The sequence below is a fragment of the Salvelinus namaycush genome, chromosome 32 (assembly GCF_016432855.1).
Source record: "Salvelinus namaycush isolate Seneca chromosome 32, SaNama_1.0, whole genome shotgun sequence".
Classification (NCBI taxonomy): domain Eukaryota; kingdom Metazoa; phylum Chordata; class Actinopteri; order Salmoniformes; family Salmonidae; genus Salvelinus; species Salvelinus namaycush.
Window position 1 is genome coordinate 26,957,385 of NC_052338.1, and position 23,342 is coordinate 26,980,726.

The 23,342-nt window shown below is 45.0% G+C and overlaps 1 protein-coding gene across 1 annotated transcript in view; it reads right to left on the reverse strand.

The window, feature by feature from the left end:
• LOC120027082 (potassium voltage-gated channel subfamily H member 8-like) overlaps positions 1–23,342 on the reverse strand; it is a 114,195-nt gene that overhangs the window by 69,278 nt on the left and 21,575 nt on the right. The window contains exons 2-4 of the mRNA XM_038971920.1: positions 10,350–10,589; positions 7,720–7,851; positions 4,124–4,266 (exon numbers count right to left, since the gene is read on the reverse strand). Of these exons, the coding sequence (XP_038827848.1) occupies positions 4,124–4,266; positions 7,720–7,851; positions 10,350–10,589 (515 nt within the window). The remainder of the gene's footprint in view (positions 1–4,123; positions 4,267–7,719; positions 7,852–10,349; positions 10,590–23,342) is intronic.

The window sequence follows — 23,342 nt, forward strand, 5'->3', positions numbered from 1 at the left end:
AGGAGAGGGTAACACATTCTGATTGGATGAAAATAGAGGGTAACACATTCTGATTGGATGAAAATAGAGGGGAACACATTCTGATTGGATGAAAGGAGATGGAAGTAGAAAGGGGGTCCATAATACATTTGGGATGCAAAGAAAACTGTCTGAGTAAAGCATATGTTTGTTGGCGAGTTAAGGTTGTTATCAAAAACATGTTTCTTAATCAAAGGAAATAGGAAGAATATCTAAAAGACAGATCTGTAAAAAAGGAAATCTGCAGTTCAAACAAAAACAAAGTGGTCAACCCGCTAATTTTTTGGTTAACAGCTAAGGGATGGGGCTGGAGAAATGTAACGATTCATAGACAGACCTATGGATACAAGAACTGACCATGCATCAGATCAAAATGACAGTTTGAATCATGTTTCCAAGCTACACATAGTTAATTTGACAGACAATGGAATAAAACAAGCTTATATTTGGGGTTTTAATGTGATACATGGTACGACACTTGAACTAAGCACATGAGGGATTTATAAGTTATATTCTTCAATAATCAAGGGCTATACGGTATATCATATATTCAAAAGTCAAAAAATTTATGTAGAAATTGCAGAAAGCCATTTGACTAGATGTTCAAGAGTCTCATGGCTTGGGGATGGAAGCTGTTTAGAAGCCTCTTGGATCTAGACTTGGTGCTCCGGTACCGCTTGCCATGTGGTTGCAGAGAGAACAGTCTATGACTAGGGTGGCTGGAGTCTTCGACAAATTTTAGGGCCTTCCTCTGACACCGCCTGGTACAGAGGTCCTGGATGGCAGGAAGCTTGGCCCCAGTGATGTATTGGGTCGTATGCACTACCCTCTGTAGTGCCTTGCGGTCGGAGGCCGAGCAGTTACCATACCAGGCAGTGATGCAACCAGTCAGGATGCTCCCGATGGTGCAGCTGTAGAACCTTTTGAGGATCTGAGGACCCATGCCAAATCTGAGGGTGAATAGGTTTTGTCGTGCCCTCTTCACGACTGTCTTGGTGTGCTTGGACCATGGTAGTTTGTTGGTGATGTGGACACCAAGGAACTTGAAGCTCTCAACCTGCTCCACTGCAGCCCCGTCGATGAGAATGGGGGTGTGCTCGGTCCTCTTTTACTGTAGTCCACAATCATCTCCTTTGTCTTGATCACGCTGAGGGGGAGATTGTTGTCCTGGCACCACACGGCCAGGTCTCTGACCTCCTCCCTATAGGCTGTCTCGTCGTTGTCGGTGATCAGGCCTACCACTGTTGTGCCATCGGCAAACCTCGTGATGGTGTTGGAGTCGTGCTTGGCCGTGCAGTCATGAGTGAACAGGGAGTACAGGAGGGGACTGAGCACGCACCCCTGAGGGGCCCCCGTGTTGAGGATAAGCGTGACGGATGTGTTGTTGCCTACCCTTACCATCTGGGGGCGGCCCACCAGGAAGTCCAGGATCCAGTTGCAGAGTGAGGTGTTTAGTCCCAGGGTCCATATCTTATTGATGAGCTTTGAGGGCACTATGGTGTTGAATGCTGAACTGTAGTCAATGAACAGCATACTCACATAGGTGTTCCTTTTGTCCAGGTGGCAAAGGCCAGTGTGGATTGCAATAGAGATTTCTCACATCAATGGTGTTGATGTGAGCCATGACCAGCCTTTCAAAGCACTTCATGGCTACAGACGTGAGTGCTACGGGTTGGTAGTCATTTAGGCAGGTTACCTTAGTGTTCTTGGGCACAGGGACTATGGTGGTCTGCTTAAAATATGTTGGTATTACAGACTCGGACAGGGAGAGGTTGAAAATGTCAGTGAAGACACATGTCAGTTGGTCAGCGCATGCTCGCAGTACATGTCCTGGTAATCCATCTGGCCCTGCGGCCTTGTGAATGTTGACCTGTTTGAAGGTCTTACTCACATCAGCTGCAGAGAGTGTGATCACACTCAGGAACAGCTGGTGCTCTCATGCATGTTTCAGTGTTATTTGCCTCAAAGCGAGCATAGAAGTAGTTTAGCTCATCTGGTATGCTCGTGTCACTGGGCAGCTCTCGGCTGTGCTTCTCTTTGTAGTCTGTAATAGTTTGCAAGCCCTGCCACATCCGACGAGCGTCATAACCGGTGTAATATGATTCGATCTTAATCCTGTATTGATGCTTTTCCTGTTTGATGATTCGTCGGAGGGGATAGCGGGATTTATTCTAAGCTTCCCGCTCCTTGAAAGCAGCAGCTCTAGCCTTTAGCTCAGTGCGGATGTTGCCTGTAAGCCATGGCTTCTGGTTGGGGTATGTACGTATGGTCACTGTGGGGACGACATCATCGATGCATTTATTGATGAAGCCAATGACTGATGTGGTGTACTCCTCAATGCCATCGGAGGAATCCCGGAACATATTCCAGCCTGTACTAGCAAAACAGTTTCTATTGATGGAGTCACAGGTGCTTCTTGCTTTAATTTTTGTTTGAAACAGGAATCAGGAGGATAATATTATGGTCAGATTTGCCAAATGGAGGGCGAGGGAGAGCTTTGTATGCGTCTCTGTGTGTGGAGTAAAGGTGTTCCAGAGTTCTTTTCGCTCTAGTTGCACATTTAACATGCTGATAGAAATTTGGTAACACAGATTTAAGTTTCCCATTAAAGTCCCCGGCCATTAGGAGCGCCACCTCTGGGTGAGCATTTTCCTGTTTGCTTATGGTGGAATACAGCTCATGGTCTTACTGCCAGCTTGTGTGGTCTTACTGCCAGCTTCAGCCTGTGGTGGTATGTAGACAGCTACGAAAAATACAGATGAAAACTCTCTAGGTAGATAGTGTGGTCTACAGCGTATCATAAGATACTCTACCTCATGCAAGCAAAACCTAGAGACTTCCTTTGATATCGTGCACCAGCTGTTGTTTACAAAAATACATACGCCCCTTGTTTTACCTGTTCTATCCTGCCGGTACAGCGTATAACCAGCCAGCTGTATGTTGATAATGTCGTCGTTCAGCCACGACTCCGTGAAGCATAAGATATTACAGTTTTGAATGTCCCATTGGTAGTTTAATCTTCCGTGTAGGTCATCGATTTTATTTTCCAAAGGTTGCACGTTTGCTAGCAGAATGGAAGGAAGTGGTGGTTAATTTGATCGCCTATGAATTCTCAGAAGGCAGCCCGCCCTCCGACCCCTTTTTCTCTACCTTCTCTTCACGCAAATTACGGGGATCTGGGTCTGTTTACGGGAAAGCAGTATATCATTCACGTCGGGCTCGTCAGATTCGTTAAAGGAAAAAAAGGATTTTGCCAGTTCGTGGTGAGTAATCGCTATTCTGATGTCCAGTTCTGATGTTTCGGTCATAAGAGATGGTAGCAGCAACATTATGTACAAAATAAGTTGCAAAATAAATTACAAACATCGCAAAGAAACAAACAAAAAACACAATCGGTTAGGGACACGTTAAACGTCAGCCTTCTTCTCCGGCGCCATCTGAATGTTTGTTGTTAGGCTGTGTAGTGTTTGTTGTTATGGTGTGTAGCGTTGATTGCTAGGGTGTGTAGTGTTTGTTGTTATGGTGTGTAGTGTTAGTTGATATGGTGTGTAGTGTTGGTTGTTAGGGTGTGTAGTGTTGGTTGTTAAGGTGTAGTGTTGGTTGTTATCGTGTGTAGTGTTGGTTGTTAGGGTGTGTAGTGTTGGTTGTTAGGGTGTGTAGTGTTGGTTGTTAAGGTGTAGTGTTGGTTGTTAGGGTGTGTAGTGTTGTTTGTTAGGGTGTGTAGTGTTGGTTGTTAAGATGTAGTGTTGGTTGTTAGGGTGTGTAGTGTTGGTCGTTAAGGTGTAGTGTTGGTTGTTAGGGTGTGTAGTGTTGGTTGTTAAGATGTAGTGTTGGTTGTTAGGGTGTGTAGTGTTGGTTGTTAAGATGTAGTGTTGGTTGTTAGGGTGTGTAGTGTTGGTTGTTAAGATGTAGTGTTGGTTGTTAGGGTGTGTAGTGTTGGTTGTTAAGATGTAGTGTTGGTTGTTAGGGTGTGTAGTGTTGTTTGTTAAGATGTAGTGTTGGTTGTTAAGGTGTAGTGTTGGTTGTTAGGGTGTGTAGTGTTGGTTGTTAGGGTGTGTAGTGTTGGTTGTTAAGATGTAGTGTTGGTTGTTAGGGTGTGTCTTACCTTATTGAGTTTGATCTTGCTCTTCTTCCTCTTCTTGTTGTCTTTGCTGTGGAGGTGACCAGAGATGTGGTAGAGTACAGTACTGCTCCGCAGACGAGTCGAACTGAACGAAGAGCCAGTTTTCAGACGCCCTTGTCGGCGCTCTGCAAGCACAAAAGCATGTACAGACACAGGCATGCACACAGACAGACTGTATTACTGTACAATCAAACTGCATGGCCCTCTGGAAAAGCTCATAGAAATATGAAGAGAAAAAACTGAGGGGAAAAGAATGATGTTTGGATGAAATACTTAATATCAACACTAGTTACAGTGACAATTAATATGTAACCCACCAGCGCTCACAGTCTCACATTACAATTAGACATTCGTCCATCTTCTCAAACGTCAAATTTCTAAGTTGTTCCAAACCTCAAGTTTCAAAGTGTTTAAGGTTAAGTTTAAGCATGAACTCCAAATTCTTGAAGGTAAGGCATTAACTCTGAATGGTTAAGGTAAGGCATTAACTCTGAATGGTTAAGGTAAGGCATTAACTCTGAATGGTTAAGGTAAGGCATTAACTCTGAATGGTTAAGGTAAGGCATTAACTCTGAATGGTTAAGGTAAGGCATTAACTCTGAATGGTTAAGGTAAGGCATTAACTCTGAATGGTTAAGGTAAGGCATTAACTCTGAATGGTTAAGGTAATGGTTAAGGTTTGTGTTAGGCTTAAAACAGAAATATCAAAAACAACTTTCTATTGCTGGATTCAAACTTGAACCTTTGGAAACAAAGACTGATGCTTACGCCCATCAGTGATCGCCGTCCACAACACCCTCGCAAAACTGAAACCTATTTGAAGGTAACAGCGCTCACTGTTGCCCCGAGTGGCTGGTTTCCACGTCATCTCGGATGGACGTCGAATACTGACTTGTATCACGGGTGACCTGGCTGATGTAACAGAAGGGGTATTTTATATATCACAGAAACGTTTAGACATTTTCCTGAATTTAAAGAAAAAAGTAATCATGGCCCCGTTTCTACTTTTCAGCTCAAACTATTGGTCTGTAATGACAAAGTGGGAGTCTCTATATAAAACTGTTTTGAATAATAATTTAAAAAATAATTGTGTTATTCTACTGTGGTGGGATTGGTAAGGCCTACTGATTTGTGATAGAGGACTAGACGTTGAGGCTAGGCATGAGTGTGTGAATGTGTAAGTGTGTGAGTGCGTGCGTGTGTACATATGTGTGTTTGTGCCTGTGTGTTTGTCTCTGATAGAGGACAGAGGTATTAAGAGTATGCATTTCATTGCTAGAGGAGAAGAAGACGCCTGTGTTGCTCTAGGGAGATATCAGTAATATCTGGTCCTTCCCCCAGAACCAAGGTGATAACTGCTTTTGAGTGTCTGTGTCTAGGGGCAACTTTACCCTGCTTTTCATGTGTATAATTTGTGTGTGGTGTCTGTGTGTCTGTGTGTCTGTGTGTGTGTGTGTGTGTGTGTGTGTGTGTGTGTGTGTGTGTGTGTGTGTGTGTGTGTGTGTGTGTGTGTGTGTGTGTGTGTGTGTGTGGACCCCAGACGAGGCGAACAGACAGAACTCATCCATAAAGCCAGGGAGCCTTGGGGGACGGAATACGGTAATACCACAGAGACAGAGATACACTTATTTTCTGATCTAATGAATTTCCCCTCACTTTACAACCAGGGAGGTCAGACAGCAGGGGAGAGAGGAGGAAGTATGGAGAGTTAAAGGGAAAGACCAAGATAAAGTGAGAGATAGGTAGGATAAAGAAAGAGAGATATGGGGAGAGGAGAGGGGGGGACAGGGAGGTAGGTAGGGAGAGATGGGGGAGGGAGGGACAAAGAGGTGGGTAGGGAGAGATGTGGAGGGAGGGAGGGATAGAGAGGTAGGGAGGGAGGGAGGGAGGGACAGAGAGGTAGGTAGGGAGAGATGGGGAAGGGGGAGGGAGAGATGGGGAGGGAGGGAGAGATGGGGAGGGAGGGACAGAGAGGTATGGAGAGATGGGGAGGTAGAGAGAGAGAGAGAGAGAGAGAGAGAGAGAGAGAGAGAGAGAGAGAGAGAGAGAGAGAGAGAGAGAGAGAGAGAGAGAGAGAGAGAGAGAGAGAGAGAGAGAGAGAGAGAGAGAGAGAGAGAAATTTGAGGAGACTAAGGTAGAGAGAAAACAAGAGAAAGAGAGAGGGGGAGAGAGACAAATTAAAATGTAGTGAATGTGGGAAGGAGGGAGGGAGAGAGGGAGAAGGGAGAAAGGGACAGAGGGAGAGAGGGAAAGAGGGGTTGTGGACGACAGAGAGATTGGGTTCCCCTGTCCAATCTGCCTGAAGGCTAGACCAAGTGTGAACTAACTGGGTTATCAATGTGTGTGTGTATGTGTGTGTCTGTTCGTGTAAGTGTATGTGTGCGTGTATGTCTGTGTGCGTGTGTGCGCAGGCAGATCGCTCAAGATTGACTTCGAAATTGAACGTCTGTCCATGTCCTGAGGATGTCTAGAACAGCATTAAGAGACCTGCCCAGCAGGGCGGGCCCAACGGCTCAGTGGACACAGCAGAGAGAGAGCAATGACGTGGTGCACATCTCTATAGATATGTGACGTATTACGTACATTTTTGGGGGGCTTGTGCGTGCTACTTTCAAAACTACTGGCTAAAAGTTATGCAAAAGTACTGGAGAATCTCCTTAACATCAAAATGTGACATTCGGAGAAACGGAACGATGCTGAGCAGGAGTCAACCCAGGGTGTCATATACACTTCGAAATTCAACGTTTGGAGATACGTGGACAAACGTCAGAATCTGAAATCAAATTGGTCAAACCGTGAGATCTTGTTGAGCGAGTGTTAAGATGGGTTTCCCCTGCCTGGACTGAGATGGCCTGTGCATTGCTTTAGCAATACAGACAGAAACACACCCTTCTGCAGAGCTGGATTTTCTGTTATCTCAGTACCGATACTGATAACCTTTCAAATGCAAATGTTTGAGATTACAATGCAGATTTAATGTAGAATAATATGTCAAATCCACAGTCATTATTCCCCACTTTTGTCTTTCACTATAAGCATGAGCAGCATCAGCCCTTATCTTTGTGTAAAAAGTACATCATTATGTGAGTAAAAATAAAGCATGTTTTTGTTTTGTTGTTATTTACATTAATGAAAGTAATTCGACACAAATGCATGAGGGGAAGAGAGGAGGATTGAGAAATCAAATTACTGACTGTAGATACACATTACAACACACACACACACACACACACACACACACACACACACACACACACACACACACACACACACACACACACACACACGCACTCGCACACCAGTGGAGGCTGCTGAGGGGAGGATGGCTCATGATAATGGTTAGAATAGAGTGAAAGGAATGGAAACCATGTGTTTGATGTTGTTGATACCGTTCCACATTTTCCACTCCAGCCATTACCAGGTGCCCGTCCTCCCCAATTAAGGTGGCACCAACCTCCTGTGACGAACACACAGACATGCTACAGACACAACACTAAGATGAACACTCTTGTACACACACACACACACACACACACACACACACACACACACACACATACACACACAAACACTCTAACCTTCTCTCTTGCCCTCTGGGATGGCCTTGGCCTTGTTGTCTGTGATGTCTTTAAATGAAGCCAGGAAGAGCACCACGTCTCCCTTCTCATTCTTAATGGGGACAATTTCCAGCAGGCACCAGAACAATGACGCTGCAGTAGACAGACACACACACACAGACAACACATTATACAAGTGATAAGCACATAGCGGAGTAGGGTCAAGGGTCAAAACTGACCCAAGACACTGATCTTGGGTCAATTTTGCATTACCCCACTGATGGTTAAGGTTAGGATTGGGGGAGGGGAAGCTGATCCTAGATCTGTACCTGAGGGACACTTAGACCCAAGCCATACTACAGTACATACATGCTATGTGTGACCAATCATCTGAAATGATTCTCAACTTCTGATTAGTTGGTTTTCAGATCGTCAGATTCAGAAATCCAACATGTTCTATCATACACTGCACATGTTTTAATCACATCACAAATCAAGTTACTGCTACAGACCACACATTGTACTCTGAATCATGAAAATACAGTGAGGTATAACACAGCGAGACAATGACACATTTTTGGTTGTTTTGGCTCTGTACTCCAGCACTTTGGATTTGAAATGATACAATGAGGAATGAGCCCATCCCTAAGTCAGGGGATCTCGCTATGAACGTCGTGGTAAATATGGTCAAATCTGAGAAATGGAGGTGAAATTATGTAAATATGTGTAGTTCAGTATGTAAGTGCGGGCATGTGTGTCTGTGTGTGCAGAGTAGTGATAGTCTGTATGCTTCAAAGCATGTATGAATGTGTTCTCAGTCAAGAATAGGTGTAGAAGGAGATTCCTGCTGAGTTCTTTCTCTCTCTTTCTCTCTCTCTCTCTCTCTCTCTCAAACCTCCCTGCTGGTAATGTCTCAATCACAACTCTCTCTGATCCTCTCTGAGAGACAGATCTTCACCATCAAACACACAGAAAACAGTCTGATTCTGAAGGAACAGTCACAGGCAGGCAAAGACAGAGGGAATCCTACATCTACAACTCCACCTGACATGATTCTGATTAGATTGAATGAAAGACTGAGAGAGGGAGGGAGGAGGAGAGAGAATGGGGAGAGCGAAAGAGAAAATGACAGAGATGGAATAAGAGATGGATGAGGGGAGACAGAGAGAGAGAAAGACAGGGAGATAGAGAGATACAGTGATTGTGTGAGAGAGATAGAAATAAAGAGAGAGCAAAATAAAGAAATAGAGTGAGAGTGAGAGAAAGAGAAAAAGACAGTGAGAGAAAAAAATAGAGCAAGAGAGAGAGACAAAAAAGACAGAGAAAGTGATAGAGACAGAGAGAGATAGAGAGACAGAGACAAAGACAGAGAGCGATAGAGAGAGAGAGAGAGAGACAGAGAGAGTGGTAAAGAGAGACAGAGAAAGACAGAGAGAGCGATAGAGAGCGTGATAGAGAGAGAGAGATATGGGACAAACACCAAATTGAGACTCGTCATGCAGAATTCTGCAAAAATATCCTCTGTGTACAATGAGTAACACCAAATAATGCATGCAGAGCGGAATTAGGCCAATAGCCGCTAATCATCAAAATCCAGAAACGAGCCCTTAAACTCTACAACCACCTAAAAGGAAGCGATTCCCATAAGCAAGCTGGTTCTGGGGCTCCGTTCACAAACAGGCCCCATGGGGACAGCAACACAATTAGACCCAACCAAATCATGAGAAAACTAAAAGATAATTACTTGACACAATAAGCAGAGAGAGATAGAGCGAGAGAGAGAGAGAGAGAGCAGCCAGTCACCAGCGCTGAGTGTTATTAAAGTTTCATGTGTTAAAGGACAGCTCTACCACTTTTCAACCTCATGGTCATTATCTCCAACACAATACCAGTGTCAACAAATGTGAAAACAGCATTTTTTTTTGTTGAAAAAAATATAAAGTTAAAAAGTGCTACCCGATGACATCAAAAGTAAAAACATTTTAAAAACAGTGATTTTCAAGCACTATGAGATTCACAGTGACATGAGGAGGAAGAAAATACTTGGACTAGAAACTCTTTGCAGGTTTTGAAGATCCCAGTTTTGTGATGTCACGGAGAAGCATTTCTTTTGCTTGGCCTTTCTTCTTTTTAACCACAGGTCATAGAGACATTGTGTTTCACATATGTAGACACTGGTTTGGTGCTGCATATGAGGTTGAAAAGCGGCAGAATTGCCCTTTAAGATATGGGTTTTAAGTAATAATCATAGGGCATATCAGAGAGAGATGTTCACGTTTCATAGGCTTATTAGGAGACCTGACCACGTTGCCAATCACAGCTTACTTCCCTCCCTCCCTCCTTCAATCCACCCACCCATCCATCTATACTGGTCTAAATGGGAACACTCCAGCTATACAGTAGCAACAGGAGAAGCCTGTTGTCTCACGGCTTAAACATCCTTCTTTAAATAAGTGTCCTTTTAACCTTTGTCAAATTGTATATGAGTAACTAAGCTTGATTGCACTACGTAAGTGATTCAGTCAAGACATATCAACGTTGTTGCCAGAATATTGGTGTGAAAGAACTGAACAAGTCAGTACACTTTCACCTATCCTGAGTGTTCAGATCAGTGCAGGAGACAGGAGATTAGCCCCCGCCCCTTTCCTTACCAGCCTTTTTGTAGAACATGATTTCTTCCTTGAAGTCCTTCCGTTCATCCAGGGCGTCGTCGATGCTGAGGATGATGGTCTCGCTGCTCTCTGGGCCATACAGGAACTTACAGGCACAGCTCTTCTGCATGACCTCAGCGCGGGAGAAGCCTGTGAGCTCACAGAAGCCATCAGAACAGTAGACGATGGGGAAGCCTTGGGCCTTGGACACCTGGGCATTAGCCAGGATGAAGTTGCTGTCTGGTGGAATCAAAGATAAAGACAGGTTAGAATACAGGGTGGCATTCATTAGTGTACATCATAGCAAAACATTTAGCAACGAAGATGAGAGTTTCTTATTGGACAAGTTCAGGTTTTTATTTTTTATTTCAATTTCACCTTTATTTAACCAGGTAGGCCAGTTGAGAACAAGTTCTCATTAACTGCGACCTGGCCAAGATAAAGCAAAGGAGTGCGACAAAAACAACAACACAGAGTTACACATAAACAAACGTACAGTCAATAACACAATAGAAAAATCTATGTACAGTGTGTGCAAATGTAGAAGAGTAGGGAGGTAAGGCAATAAATACGTCATGGAGGCGAAATAATTACAATTTAGCATTAACACTGGAGTGTTAGATGTGCAGATGATGATGTGCAAGTAGAGATACTGGGGCGCAAAGGAGCAAGAGGATAAGTAACAATATGGGGATGAGGTAGTTGGCTGTGCTATTTACAGATTGGCTGTGTACAGGTACAGTGATCGGTAAGCTGCTCTGACAGCTGATGCTTAAAGTTAGAGAGGGAGATATAAGACTCCAGCTTCAGTGATTTTTTCAATTCGTTCCAGTCATTGGCAGCAGAGAACTGGAAGGAAAGGCGGCCAAAGGAAGTGTTGGCTTTGGGGATGACCAGTGAAATATACCTGCTGGAGCGCGTGCTACGGGTGGGTGTTGCTATGGTGACAAGTGAGCTGAGATAAGGCGGGGCTTTACCTAGCATAGACTTATAGATGACCTGGAGCCAGTGGGTTTGGCGACGAATATGTAGTGAGGGCCAGCCAACAAGAGCATACAGGTCGCAGTGGTGGGTAGTATATGGGGCTTTGGTAACTAAACAGATGGCACTGTGATAGACTAAATCCAATTTGCTGAGTAGAGTGTTGGAGGCTATTTTGTAAATGACATCGCCGAAGTCAAGGATCAGTAGGATAGTCAGTTTTACGAGGGTATGTTTGGCAGCATGAGTGAAGGAGGCTTTGTTTGCCTAATAGTAAGCCGATTCTAGATTTCATTTTGGATTGGAGATGCTTAATGTGAGTCTGGAAGGAGCGTTTACAGTTTAACCAGACACCTTGGTATTTGTAGTTTACAGTCTAACCAGACACCTTGGTATTTGTAGTTTACAGTCTAACCAGACACCTTTGTATTTGTAATTTACAGTCTAACCAGACACCTTGGTATTTATAGTTTACAGTCTAACCAGACACCTTGGTATTTGTAGTTTACAGTCTAACCAGACACCTTGGTATTTGTAGTTTACAGTCTAACCAGACACCTTGGTATTTGTAGTTTACAGTCTAACCAGACACCTTGGTATTTGTAGTTTACAGTCTAACCAGACACCTTGGTATTTGTAGTTTACAGTCTAACCAGACACCTTGGTATTTATAGTTTACAGTCTAACCAGACACCTTGGTATTTATAGTTTACAGTCTAACCAGACACCTTGGTATTTGTAGTTTACAGTCTAACCAGACACCTTGGTATTTATAGTTTACAGTCTAACCAGACACCTTGGTATTTATAGTTTACAGTCTAACCAGACACCTTGGTATTTATAGTTTACAGTCTAACCAGACACCTTGGTATTTATAGTTTACAGTCTAACCAGACACCTTGGTATTTGTAGTTTACAGTCTAACCAGACACCTTGGTATTTGTAGTTTTCTTCCGTTTGGTTTCTCGTGAATCCTAGCCTGATGAATCACACTAAATTCTTCCGCTGCTCTGTAATTCACTACATACTTTAGTCTGAGACTGCCATCATTGAAGTCGCTTGTGGTGACGAGGGGCCCGAGGGGCGTTGTACAAAACAAAGTAATCAGCGATTGGATCGTGTCTAACCAATCAGAGTATCAGAGCCAATGACACATGTACTGTATCTGGCTCTACCCATCGGTTTCTGGACCAATCAGACATCCCCGAATGTGTTCGCATTCAGTGAAGGGTCTGGGAGGTACTCAGATCCAGACTCATTGCAGAGAAGAAAGTAACATCTGTGGGTGTGGTGTAGAGTTTGGCTGGAGCAAGAAGTCTGGGTAGCCAGGCAAAGTGAATACGCCCTGGTTTAGACAGTGCTGATTTGAGAATACCCCTGAGAGAAGTGAAGAGGAGTCCAGTTGGGAAAAATCTGAGAGATTAGTGCACACCTAGCAAGAAGCTGTTGTTCAACAGCGTTTTTGTGATGGTATAGTTTGCTAAACAAATACCCACTGGATTGATGAAAATAATCATGATATCATTCTGTCAGGTAAGCATAGGCTACTTTGTAGTTAACATTTAATTGAGAAGATTCATCGCTAACGGCTACTGCACACACACAGACATGGGCATTCTCGTTGCCTCTTCAGGAATTTGCAGGAAATACGAATCACTGATGCATTCTGTTCATGTATTATGATAATCTTGGAGCGACTTAATTTATTTTTAATACTTTTAGTTGATTCCCTACTAAGGTCAATACATTTTTGAATATTGTTGAATTCCATTTTATGGATTCCGTGAGGGCCCTAATTATCATATTTGGACCTGCCTGAGGCTCTCCACTACCTATTGTTCCTGCAGTGATGATTCACCATCTTCATCTAATGTTTTCATCATTTATCTGCAGATCATCTCCAAAAGCCCTAGGCCTACCAGTAGCCTATGCAAATTAGGGAGCCAAATGAACAGCTCTCTCACTGATACGATTCGGGAGACTACACTGACTGATGAGACAAGAGTTCTCACTTTAGTGTCACTGTCTGACAAGACCCGACATCCTAGGAAAGGAAACCTAGGAAATCCTTTGGTTGACTTGTCCCGATGTGATGCCATGGACATATAACCACGTTGCATGATTTATGAACGGCAAAGATATACAGGAGATCGACTTTATTCAGTCAGTTCCACACCTTTTTATAAACTAGTGAATAGTTGCTGTTCAGTTGTCAATCAACGCACAGTAAATAGCCTATGCGCCACGACTCTGCATATGTGAAACTTGTGAAAGAAAATCACTGAATGTGTCAGAAAACAATAATTAGGCTAAGTAGTGGATTTTGACTCATCGTTACCACTTGCAAATTCGTGCAAATTCACGAGGCCCATGTTTACTCTGTGTAAAGAAATTTGACCACAACCAGAGATCGGTAGGCTGGGGAGGAGGCTGTGCGGGTGAGGGGAGGAGGGTGTGAGGGTGTGAGGGTGAGGGTGAGGGTGAGGGGAAGAGGGTGTGGGGAGGAGGCTGTGTGGGTGAGGAGAGGAGGGTGTGAGGGTGTGAGGGTGAGGGGAGGAGGGTGTGGAGAGGAGGCTGTGTGGGTGAGGAGAGGAGGGTGTGAGGGTGTGAGGGTAAGGGGAGGAGGGTGTGGGGAGGAGGCTGTGTGGGTGAGGGGAGGAGGGTGTGAGGGTGAGGGGAGGAGGGTGTGGGGAGGAGGCTGTGTGGGTGAGGGGAGGAGGGTGTGAGGGTGTGAGGGTGAGGGGAGGAGGCTGTGTGGGTGAGGAGAGGAGGGTGTGAGGGTAAGGGGAGGAGGGTGTGGGGAGGAGGCTGTGTGGGTGAGGAGAGGAGGGTGTGAGGGTGTGAGGAGGAGGCTGTGTGGGTAAGGAGAGGAGGGTGTGAGGGTGTGAGGGTAAGGGGAGGAGGGTGTGGGGAGGAGACTGTGTGGGTGAGGGGAGGAGGGTGTGAGGAGGAGGCTGTGTGGGTGAGGAGAGGAGGGTGTGAGGGTGAGGGGAGGAGGGTGTGAGGGTGTGCGGGTGAGGGGAGAAGGGTGTCGGGAGGAGGCTGTGTGGGTGAGGGGAGGAGGGTGTGAGGAGGAGGCTGTGTGGGTGAGGAGAGGAGGGTGTGAGGGTGTGAGGGTGAGGGGAGGAGGGTGTGGGGAGGAGGCTGTGTGGGTGAGGGGAGGAGGGTGTGAGGAGGAGGCTGTGTGGGTGAGGGGAGGAGGGTGTGAGGATGTGTGGGTAAGGAGAGGAGGGTGTGAGGGTGGAAGGTGTGTCTGCCAGGATAATCTCTTTTCCCACTGACGAATGATATGTAATTGTTTATGTCTCGTGTCAAACATTGCCAAAGGAAACAACAGTATTTCTGTGTTTAAACCACAATGTCCCTCAACGGGGAGAAATGCAAACATTCCGTTTCATAATTCCTTTATTGACAGAGAGTTCTCTCTGTCTCCATCCTCTCTAACTCACTGAAGATATTCTCCAGTCGGAAGTGGAGGAGAAACTTAGATAATGTTTTTATTTGCATCAGCAAAATGTGCCGGGTGATCTCTTTTTCTGCATTATAGGCCAGACACCAGTATGCCTTGGGACTTCTATCTGCAGGCTGTACCGACAAACACACACACACATTCACACACAAACTCTCCAGACACTGAGTGAGGACCAGACATCTGAGAGGAACCAGAGACAGACATTCCTAACTCCTCTTCCTCACGTCCTGCCTGTCCAATAGCACCCCTCTGAGAGGTGGAGAGGCTGATGCTTAGCCTTAAGATGTTCACCCAAGTGTGTGTGTGTGTGTGTGTGTGTGTGTGTGCGTGTGTGTGTATGCGTTTGTGCATGCATGCGTGAGTGCTTTGTTTGTGACTGAGTGACTGTGTAGGCCTACGCCATACGGAGCTTACAGTATGTATTTACTGCGTTGTAAGCACTGTCTGCATATCACACTGCCAAATTGTTTTTGCTGAACTCTGCCTGCTCTCTCTCTCTCTCTCTCTCTCTCTCTCTCTCTCTCTCTCTCTCCCTCTCTCTCTCTCTCTCTCTCTCTCACTCTCTCACTCTCTCACTCTCTCACTCTCTCACTCTCTCTCTCACTCACACAGATACACACAGATACACACACAAGCACACACACAGGTGTCCCCATCTGGATGTGGCTGATACTCTAATGGCCCAGATTGAATCCAGGCATGGGACTGATTTGGGGCAGTGGGGGTTGCAGACACTTTTGAATAATCATAAGCAACTCATTTTGTAATCTCAACCCAACCTCACACATTCACCCAGTCTATCACCACACTGATCTCTCTCCTCTAACCTCCTTCCCTCCATCAACACTCCTCTCCATTTCTCTCCTCTAACCTTCCCTCCATCAACACTCCTCTCTATTTCTCTACTCTAACCTTCCCTCCATCAACACTCCTCTCCATTTCTCTCCTCTAACCTTCCCTCCATCAACACTCCTCTCCATTTCTCTCCTCTAACCTTCCCTCCATCAACACTCCTCTCCACTTCTCTACTCTAACCTTCCCTCCATCAACACTCCTCTCCATTTCTCTCCTCTAACCTTCCCTCCATCAACACTCCTCTCCATTTCTCTCCACTTTCCTCCTTCCTCCATCAACACTCCTCTCTATTTCTCTACTCTAACCTTCCCTCCATCAACACTCCTCTCCATTTCTCTCCTCTAACCTCCTTTCTCCATCAACACTCCTCTCTATTTCTCTACTCTAACCTTCCCTCCATCAACACTCCTCTCCATTTCTCTCCTCTAACCTCCTTTCTCCATCAACACTCCTCTCTATTTCTCTACTCTAACCTTCCCTCCATCAACACTCCTCTCCATTTCTCTCCTCTAACCTTCCCTCCATCAACACTCCTCTCCACTTCTCTACTCTAACCTCCTTTCTCCATCAACACTCCTCTCCATTTCTCTCCTCTAACTTTCCCTCCATCAACACTCCTCTCCATTTCTCTCCTCTAACCTCCTTCCTCCATCAACACTCCTCTCTATTTCTCTACTCTAACCTTCCCTCCATCAACACTCCTCTCCATTTCTCTCCTCTAACCTCCTTCCTCCATCAACACTCCTCTCTATTTCTCTACTCTAACCTTCCCTCCATCAACACTCCTCTCTATTTCTCTACTCTAACCTTCCCTCCATCAACACTCCTCTCCATTTCTCTACTCTAACCTTCCCTCCATCAACACTCCTCTCTATTTCTCTACTCTAACCTTCCCTCCATCAACACTCCTCTCCATTTCTCTACTCTAACCTTCCCTCCATCAACACTCCTCTCTATTTCTCTACTCTAACCTTCCCTCCATCAACACTCCTCTCCATTTCTCTACTCTAACCTTCCCTCCATCAACACTCCTCTCTATTTCTCTACTCTAACCTTCCCTCCATCAACACTCCTCTCCATTTCTCTACTCTAACCTTCCCTCCATCAACACTCCTCTCCATTTCTCTACTCTAACCTTCCCTCCATCAACACTCCTCTCCATTTCTCTCCTCTAACCTTCCCTCCATCAACACTCCTCTCCATTTCTCTACTCTAACCTTCCCTCCATTAACACTCCTCTCCATTTCTCTTAGCAATCCATCTCTCGGGTCTTGCCAAGAAAGGGCTTTATTGGTATAGGAAAAATATGTTTACATTGCCAAAGCAAGAGAAATAGACAGGAAATTAACAAGGGAAATAAACAATCAGAAATTAACAGTAAACATTACACTCACAAAACATGTAAAAGATTATACATTCAAATGTTTTATATTATTGGCTATTTACAGTGTTGTAACAATGTGCAAATAGTTGAAGTATGAAAGGGAAAATAAAGAAACAGATAAATATAGGTTGTATTTACAATTTTCTCTTTCTTATTTCTCTCTCTCTAATTGCTCCCATGCAACCACCCATAGATCATCACACTCTATCTGACAGCTGCATGAGAGTCCCCACAGGGAAGGAGATATGGAGGAAGAGAGAAGGAGAGAGGGAGGGAAAGAGAGGGAGGAGGGAGGAAGAGGGGAGGGAGGTAGGCGGGGATAAGGAAAGGGAAGGGGGAGAGGGAGCTGGGGAGAGGAACAGAGGAGGGAAGAGGGAGAGGGAGGAAGGGAGAGGGAAGAGGTCGGTGGAGAGAGGGAGGGAGAGGGGGAGAGGGAGAATCATGGATGGTGAAGATTCATCACGCCAGAGAACGCATTTATACTGCTCCAGAGTCCAATGGCGGTGAGCTTTACACCACTCTAGCCGAAGCTTGGCATTGCGCATGGTGATCTTAGGCCTTTCTGCAGCTGCTCGGCCATGGAAACCCATTTCATGAACCTCCCTACGAACAGTTCTTGTGCTGACGCTTCCAGAGGCAGTTTGGAACTCGGTAGTGTGTTGCAACCGAGGACAGACCATTTTTACACGACACGTGCTTCAGCACTCGGCTGTCCTATTTTGTAAGCTTGTGTGGCCTGCCAATTCATGCCTGAGCAGTTATTGCTCCTAGACATTTCCACTTCACAATAACAGCACTTACAGTTGACCGGGCAGGACAGGAATTTGACAAACTGAGATGTTGGAAAGGTGGCATCCTATGACAGTGCCATGTTGAAAGTTACTGAGCTCTTCAGTAAGGCCATTCTACTGCCAATGTTAGTCTATGAAGATTGCATGGCTGTGTGCTCTATTTTATACACCTGTCAGCAATGAGTGTGGCTGAAATAGCCGAATCCACTCATTTGTAGGGGTGTCCACATACTTTTGTATAAATATTGTATGTCCATTAATATGTTACTAACATTTAACATGTGTCATACAAATGATCAAAGCTGCAGGCTAAAGTTAAATCTAGACTTGGTTTCCTCTATCATAATCACTCCTCTTTCACCCCAGCTGCCAAACTAACCCTGATTCAGATGACCATCCTACCCATGTTAGATTACGGAGACATCATTTATAGATCGGCAGATGTTCTTTACCATTCGGCCATCAGATTTGCCACCAATGCTCCTTATAGGAAACATCACTGCGCTCTATACTCCTCTGTAAACTGGTCATCTCTGTACACCCATCGCAAGACCCACTGGTTGATGCTTATTTATAAAACCCTCTTGGGCCTCACTCCCCCCTATCTGAGATATCTACTGCAGCCCTCATCCTCCACAAACAACACCCGTTCTGCCAGTCACATTCTGTTAAAGGTCCCCAAAGCGCACACATCCCTGGGTCGCTCCTCTTTTCAGTTCGCTGCAGCTAGCGACTGGAACGAGCTGCAACAAACACTCAAACTGGACAGTTTTATCTCAATCTCTTCATTCAAAGACTCAATCATGGACACTTACTGACAGTTGTGACTGCTTTGTATGATGTATTGTTTGTTGTCTCTACCTTCTTGACCTTTGTGCTGTTGACTTTGCCCAATAATGTTTGTACCATGTTTTTGTGTTGCTACCATGTTGTGTTGCTACCATGTTGCTGTCATGTTGTGTTGCTACCATGCTGTGTTGTCATGTTTTGCTGCCTTGTTATGTTGTTGTCTTAGGTCTCTTTTTATGTAGTGTTGTGTCTCTCCTGTTGTGATGTGTGTTTTATCCTATATTTATATATATATATTTTTTAAAGTATTTATCCCATGCCCCTGCCTTTTGCCTTTTGGTAGGCCGTCATTGTAAATAAGATTTTGTTCTTATCTGACTTGCCTAGTTAAATAAAGGTTAAATAAAAATAAAATAGAATACAATTTTGAATTTTCTCACTACACGCAAATACAAAAGTGTCTGCATCTCACCGGTAGAAACGGTCCAGCGACAAATCAAATCAAATCAAATTACATTTTGTTGGTCACATACACATGGTTAGCAGATGTTAAAGCGAGTGTAGTGAAATGCTTGTGCTTCTAGTCTGACAGTGCAGTAATATCTAACAAGTAATCTAACAAATTCACAGCGACTACCTTATACACACAATGTAAGGGGATGGAATAAGAATACGTACATTAAATATATGGATGCGCGATGGCTGTGCGGCACAGGCAATATTTTTTAAATATTTTTTATTTTAACGTTATTTTACCAGGTAAGTTGACTGAGAACACGTTCTCATTTATAGCAACGACCTGGGGAATAGTTACAGGGGAGAGGAGGGGGATGAATGAGCCAATTGTAAGCTGGGGATGATTATGTGACCGTGATGGTCTGAGGGACAGCTAGATGGTGTAAAATACAGTATATACATATGAGATGAGTAATGTAGGACATGTAAACATTATTAAAGTGGCCTTATTTAAAGTGACTAGTGATACCATTATTAAATCAATTTATTAAAGTGGCCAGTGATTTGAGTCTGTATGTTGGCAGCAGCCTTTCTATGTTAGTGATGGCTGTTTAACAGTCTGATGGCCTTGAGATAGAAGCTGTTTTCAGTCTCTCGGTGCCAGCTTTGATGCACCTGTACTGACCTCGCCTTCTGGATGGTAGTGGGGTGAACAGGCAGTGGCTCGGGTGGTTGTTGGCCTTGATAATCTTTATGGCCTTCCTGTGACATCGGGTGTTGTAGGTGTCCTGGAGGGCAGGTAGTTTGCCCCCGGTGATGTGTTGTGCAGACCGCACCACCCTCTGGAGAGCCTTGCTGTTGAGGGCGGTGCAGTTGCCGTACCAGGTGGTGATACAGCCCGACAGGATGCTCTCGAATATGCATCTGTAGGAGTTGTGAGGGTTTTAGGTGACAAGCCAAATTTCTTCAGCCTCCTGAGGTTGAAGAGGCGCTGTTGCGCCTTCTTCAGCACGCTGTCTGTGTGGGTGGACCATTTCAGTTTGTCCGTGATGTGTACACAGAGGAACTTAAAACTTTCCACCTTCTCCACTACTGTTCCGTCGATGTGGATAGGGGGGTGCTCCCTCTGCTGTTTGTGGATAGGGGGGTGCTCCCTCGCTTTGAATGCTGGGTATTGTGGTTGTAAGCAAACCACAATACCCAGCATTCATAGCGATTTCAGGACTGCCCTGTGGAGGTGAGAAATATCAGAATGTCTGTCTTCGTAACCATCACTTTCAGTCAGAGGATTTTTAAATGGAACTGAAGTTTTAACTGATGGGGTTGTCATGTCGTTGAATGTTGAAAAGTGATCCTATTCTATCAATTTTCCCCTTCACTTCAAAGAGGGAGCTATCCGATCAGCCAACATCAGCACAGCAGAAAATAAGTCAAGTTGAGGTAGCTAATGTTACCTAGCTAACTAGCTAGCTAGCTAGCGAACTACATCAAATCAAATCAAAGTTTAGGGGCAGTATGTACATGTAGATATGGTTAAAGTGACTATGCATATATGATGAACAGAGAGTAGCAGTAGCGTAAAAGAGGGGTTGGCGGGTGGTGGGTGGTGGGTGGGACACAATGCAGATAACCCGGTTAGCCAATGTGCGGGAGCACTGGTTGGTCGGCCCAATTGAGGTAGTAGGGTGGGCACACAATGCAAATAGTCTGGGTAGCCATTTGATTACCTGTTCAGGAGTCTTATGGCTTGGGGGTAAAAACTGTTGCGAAGCCTTTTTGTCCTAGACTTGGCACTCCGGTACCGCTTGCCATGTGGTAGTAGAGAGAACAGTCTATGACTTGGGTGGCTGGGGTCTTTGACAATTTTTAGGGCCTTCCTCTGACACCGCCTGGTATAGAGGTCCTGGATGGCAAGCAGCTTAGCCCCAGTGATGTACTGGGCCGTACGTACTACCCTCTGTAGTGCCTTGCGGTCAGAGGCTGAGCAATTGCCGTACCAGGCAGTGATGCAACCAGTCAGGATGCTCTCGATGTTGCAGCTGTAGAACCTTTTGAGGATCTGAGGATCCATGCCAAATCTTTTTAGTTTCCTGAGGGGGAATAGGCTTTGTCATGCCCTCTTCATGACTGTCTTGGTGTGTTTGGACCATTCTAGTTTATTGTTGATGTGGACACCAAGGAACTTGAAGCTCTCAACCTGCTCCACTGTAGCCCCGTGGATGAGAATGGGGGCGTGCTCGGTCCTCTTTTCCTGTAGTCCACAATCATCTCCTTAGTCTTGGTTACGTTGAGGGATAGATTGTTATTCTGGCACCACCCGGCCAGGTCTCTGACCTCCTCCCTATAGGCTGTCTCGTCGTTGTCGGTGATCAGGCCTACCACTGTTGTGTCGTCTGCAAACTTAATGATGGTGTTGGAGTCGTGCTTGGCCATGCAGTCATGGGTGAACAGGGCGTACAGGAGGGGACTGAGCACACACCCCTGGGGAGCTCCAGTGTTGAGGATCAGCGTGGCAGATGTGTTGCTACCTACCCTCACCACCTGGGGGCGACCCGTCAGGAAGTCCAGGATGCAGTTGCAGAGGGAGGTGTTTAGTCCCAGGATCCTTAGCTTAGTGATGAGCTTTGAGAGTACTATGGTGTTGAACGCTGAGCAGTAGTCAATGAATAGTATTCTCACATAAGTGTTCCTTTTGTCCAGGTGGGAAAGAGCAGTGTGGATTACAATAGAGATTGCATCATCTGTGGATCTGTTTGGGCAGTATGCAAATTAGAGTGGATCTAGGGTTTCTGGGATAATGGTGTTGATGTGAGCCATTACCAACCTTTCAAAGCACTTCATGGCTACGGACAAGAGTGCTACGGGTCTGTAGTCATTTAGGCAGGTTGCCTTTGTGTTCTTGGGCACAGGGACTCTGGTGGTCTGCTTGAAACATGTTGGTATTACAGACTCAATCAGGGACATGTTGAAAATGTCAGTGAAGACACCTGCCAGTTGGTCAGCACATGCCCGGAGCACACGTCCTGGTATTCCGTCTGGCCCCGCAGCCTTGTGTATGTTTACCTGTTTAAAGGTCTTACTCACATCGGCTACGGAGAGCGTGTTTACACAGTCGTCCGGAACAGCTGATGCTCTCATGCATGCCTCAGTGTTGCTTGCCTCGAAGTGAGCATAGAAGTGATTTAGCTCGTCTGGTAGGCTCGTGTCACTGGGCAGCTCATGGCTGTGCTTCCCTTTGTAGTCTGTGATAGTTTTCATTTGTTTATCTAAATCAATATCTAGCTAGCTAGCTTTCATAATACGCTGGCTAGACATTCCAAAGCATATCAATGTAATTAGGCAGCTGCTATCTGGTGATGTGATGTATAACTTTTCAAGCTAACGCTAGCTTCGTTAGGTTACATTATCCAACTGTTAGCTAGCTAACCACAACTACCACAGAGGCTAAATAGAACACGTGACTGTGTTCTATTTAGAGTCCGATCTTATCAACATCTGCAAAGGCATCAAAATCAAGCTCAGCATCAGGAACTAGTGTAAGTAACACTCTAAAATCGTGCTAAAATCTACTAAATCTTTCCATGACTCCATGATGAGCAAATAAATATACTGGAGCTAGGCATAAACATGGTCCATGTCTTGTTGTCATAGTGGGTGTGTTTACAAGTAGGCTACAACTTCTACTGTAGTTTTCTCTGTATTGGTTGTTTATGCATGGCTTGAAGTCTAAATTGGAGATGGTGTGGGTGACTGACTGGTGATTGTTGGGGGAGGGTATTGTGTGTGAAGGTTAGTAGTACAGAGCCTGTACACCCATTGGATGGAAGCGTTCAGCCTAGAATAAGCTGAAGCTCCACATCATCTGACTGTGAAAAAAGCCAGGACAGCCAGAGGTATTTAGAAAAGCACAATGCCATCTTAAAACAAAAACTAAATCACCAGTACACTAAACTGTCTACAAAACAAGTCCTCCTCAAACTTTTCACACCCTTGCAGTCAGATATTTGGCATGGGGAAAGGGGCTGTCAGTATACTCTTCTAGCCTATTCCCTCCATTGTTGGCAGTGATTGTCTACTCAACAGTACAACTTTAGGTGCTCATACAGAACAATTAATGACTACACTGTTTACAAGTCAAGCCCCCCTCAAACCTTTCCCATCTTTGCTAACAGCCCATCTCAATGCTCTATTATTGACTCTTGAGTGTAAAAAACACTAACAAAACACTAAAACGCTAACTGTTGTCCATGTGTATATAATGGCGT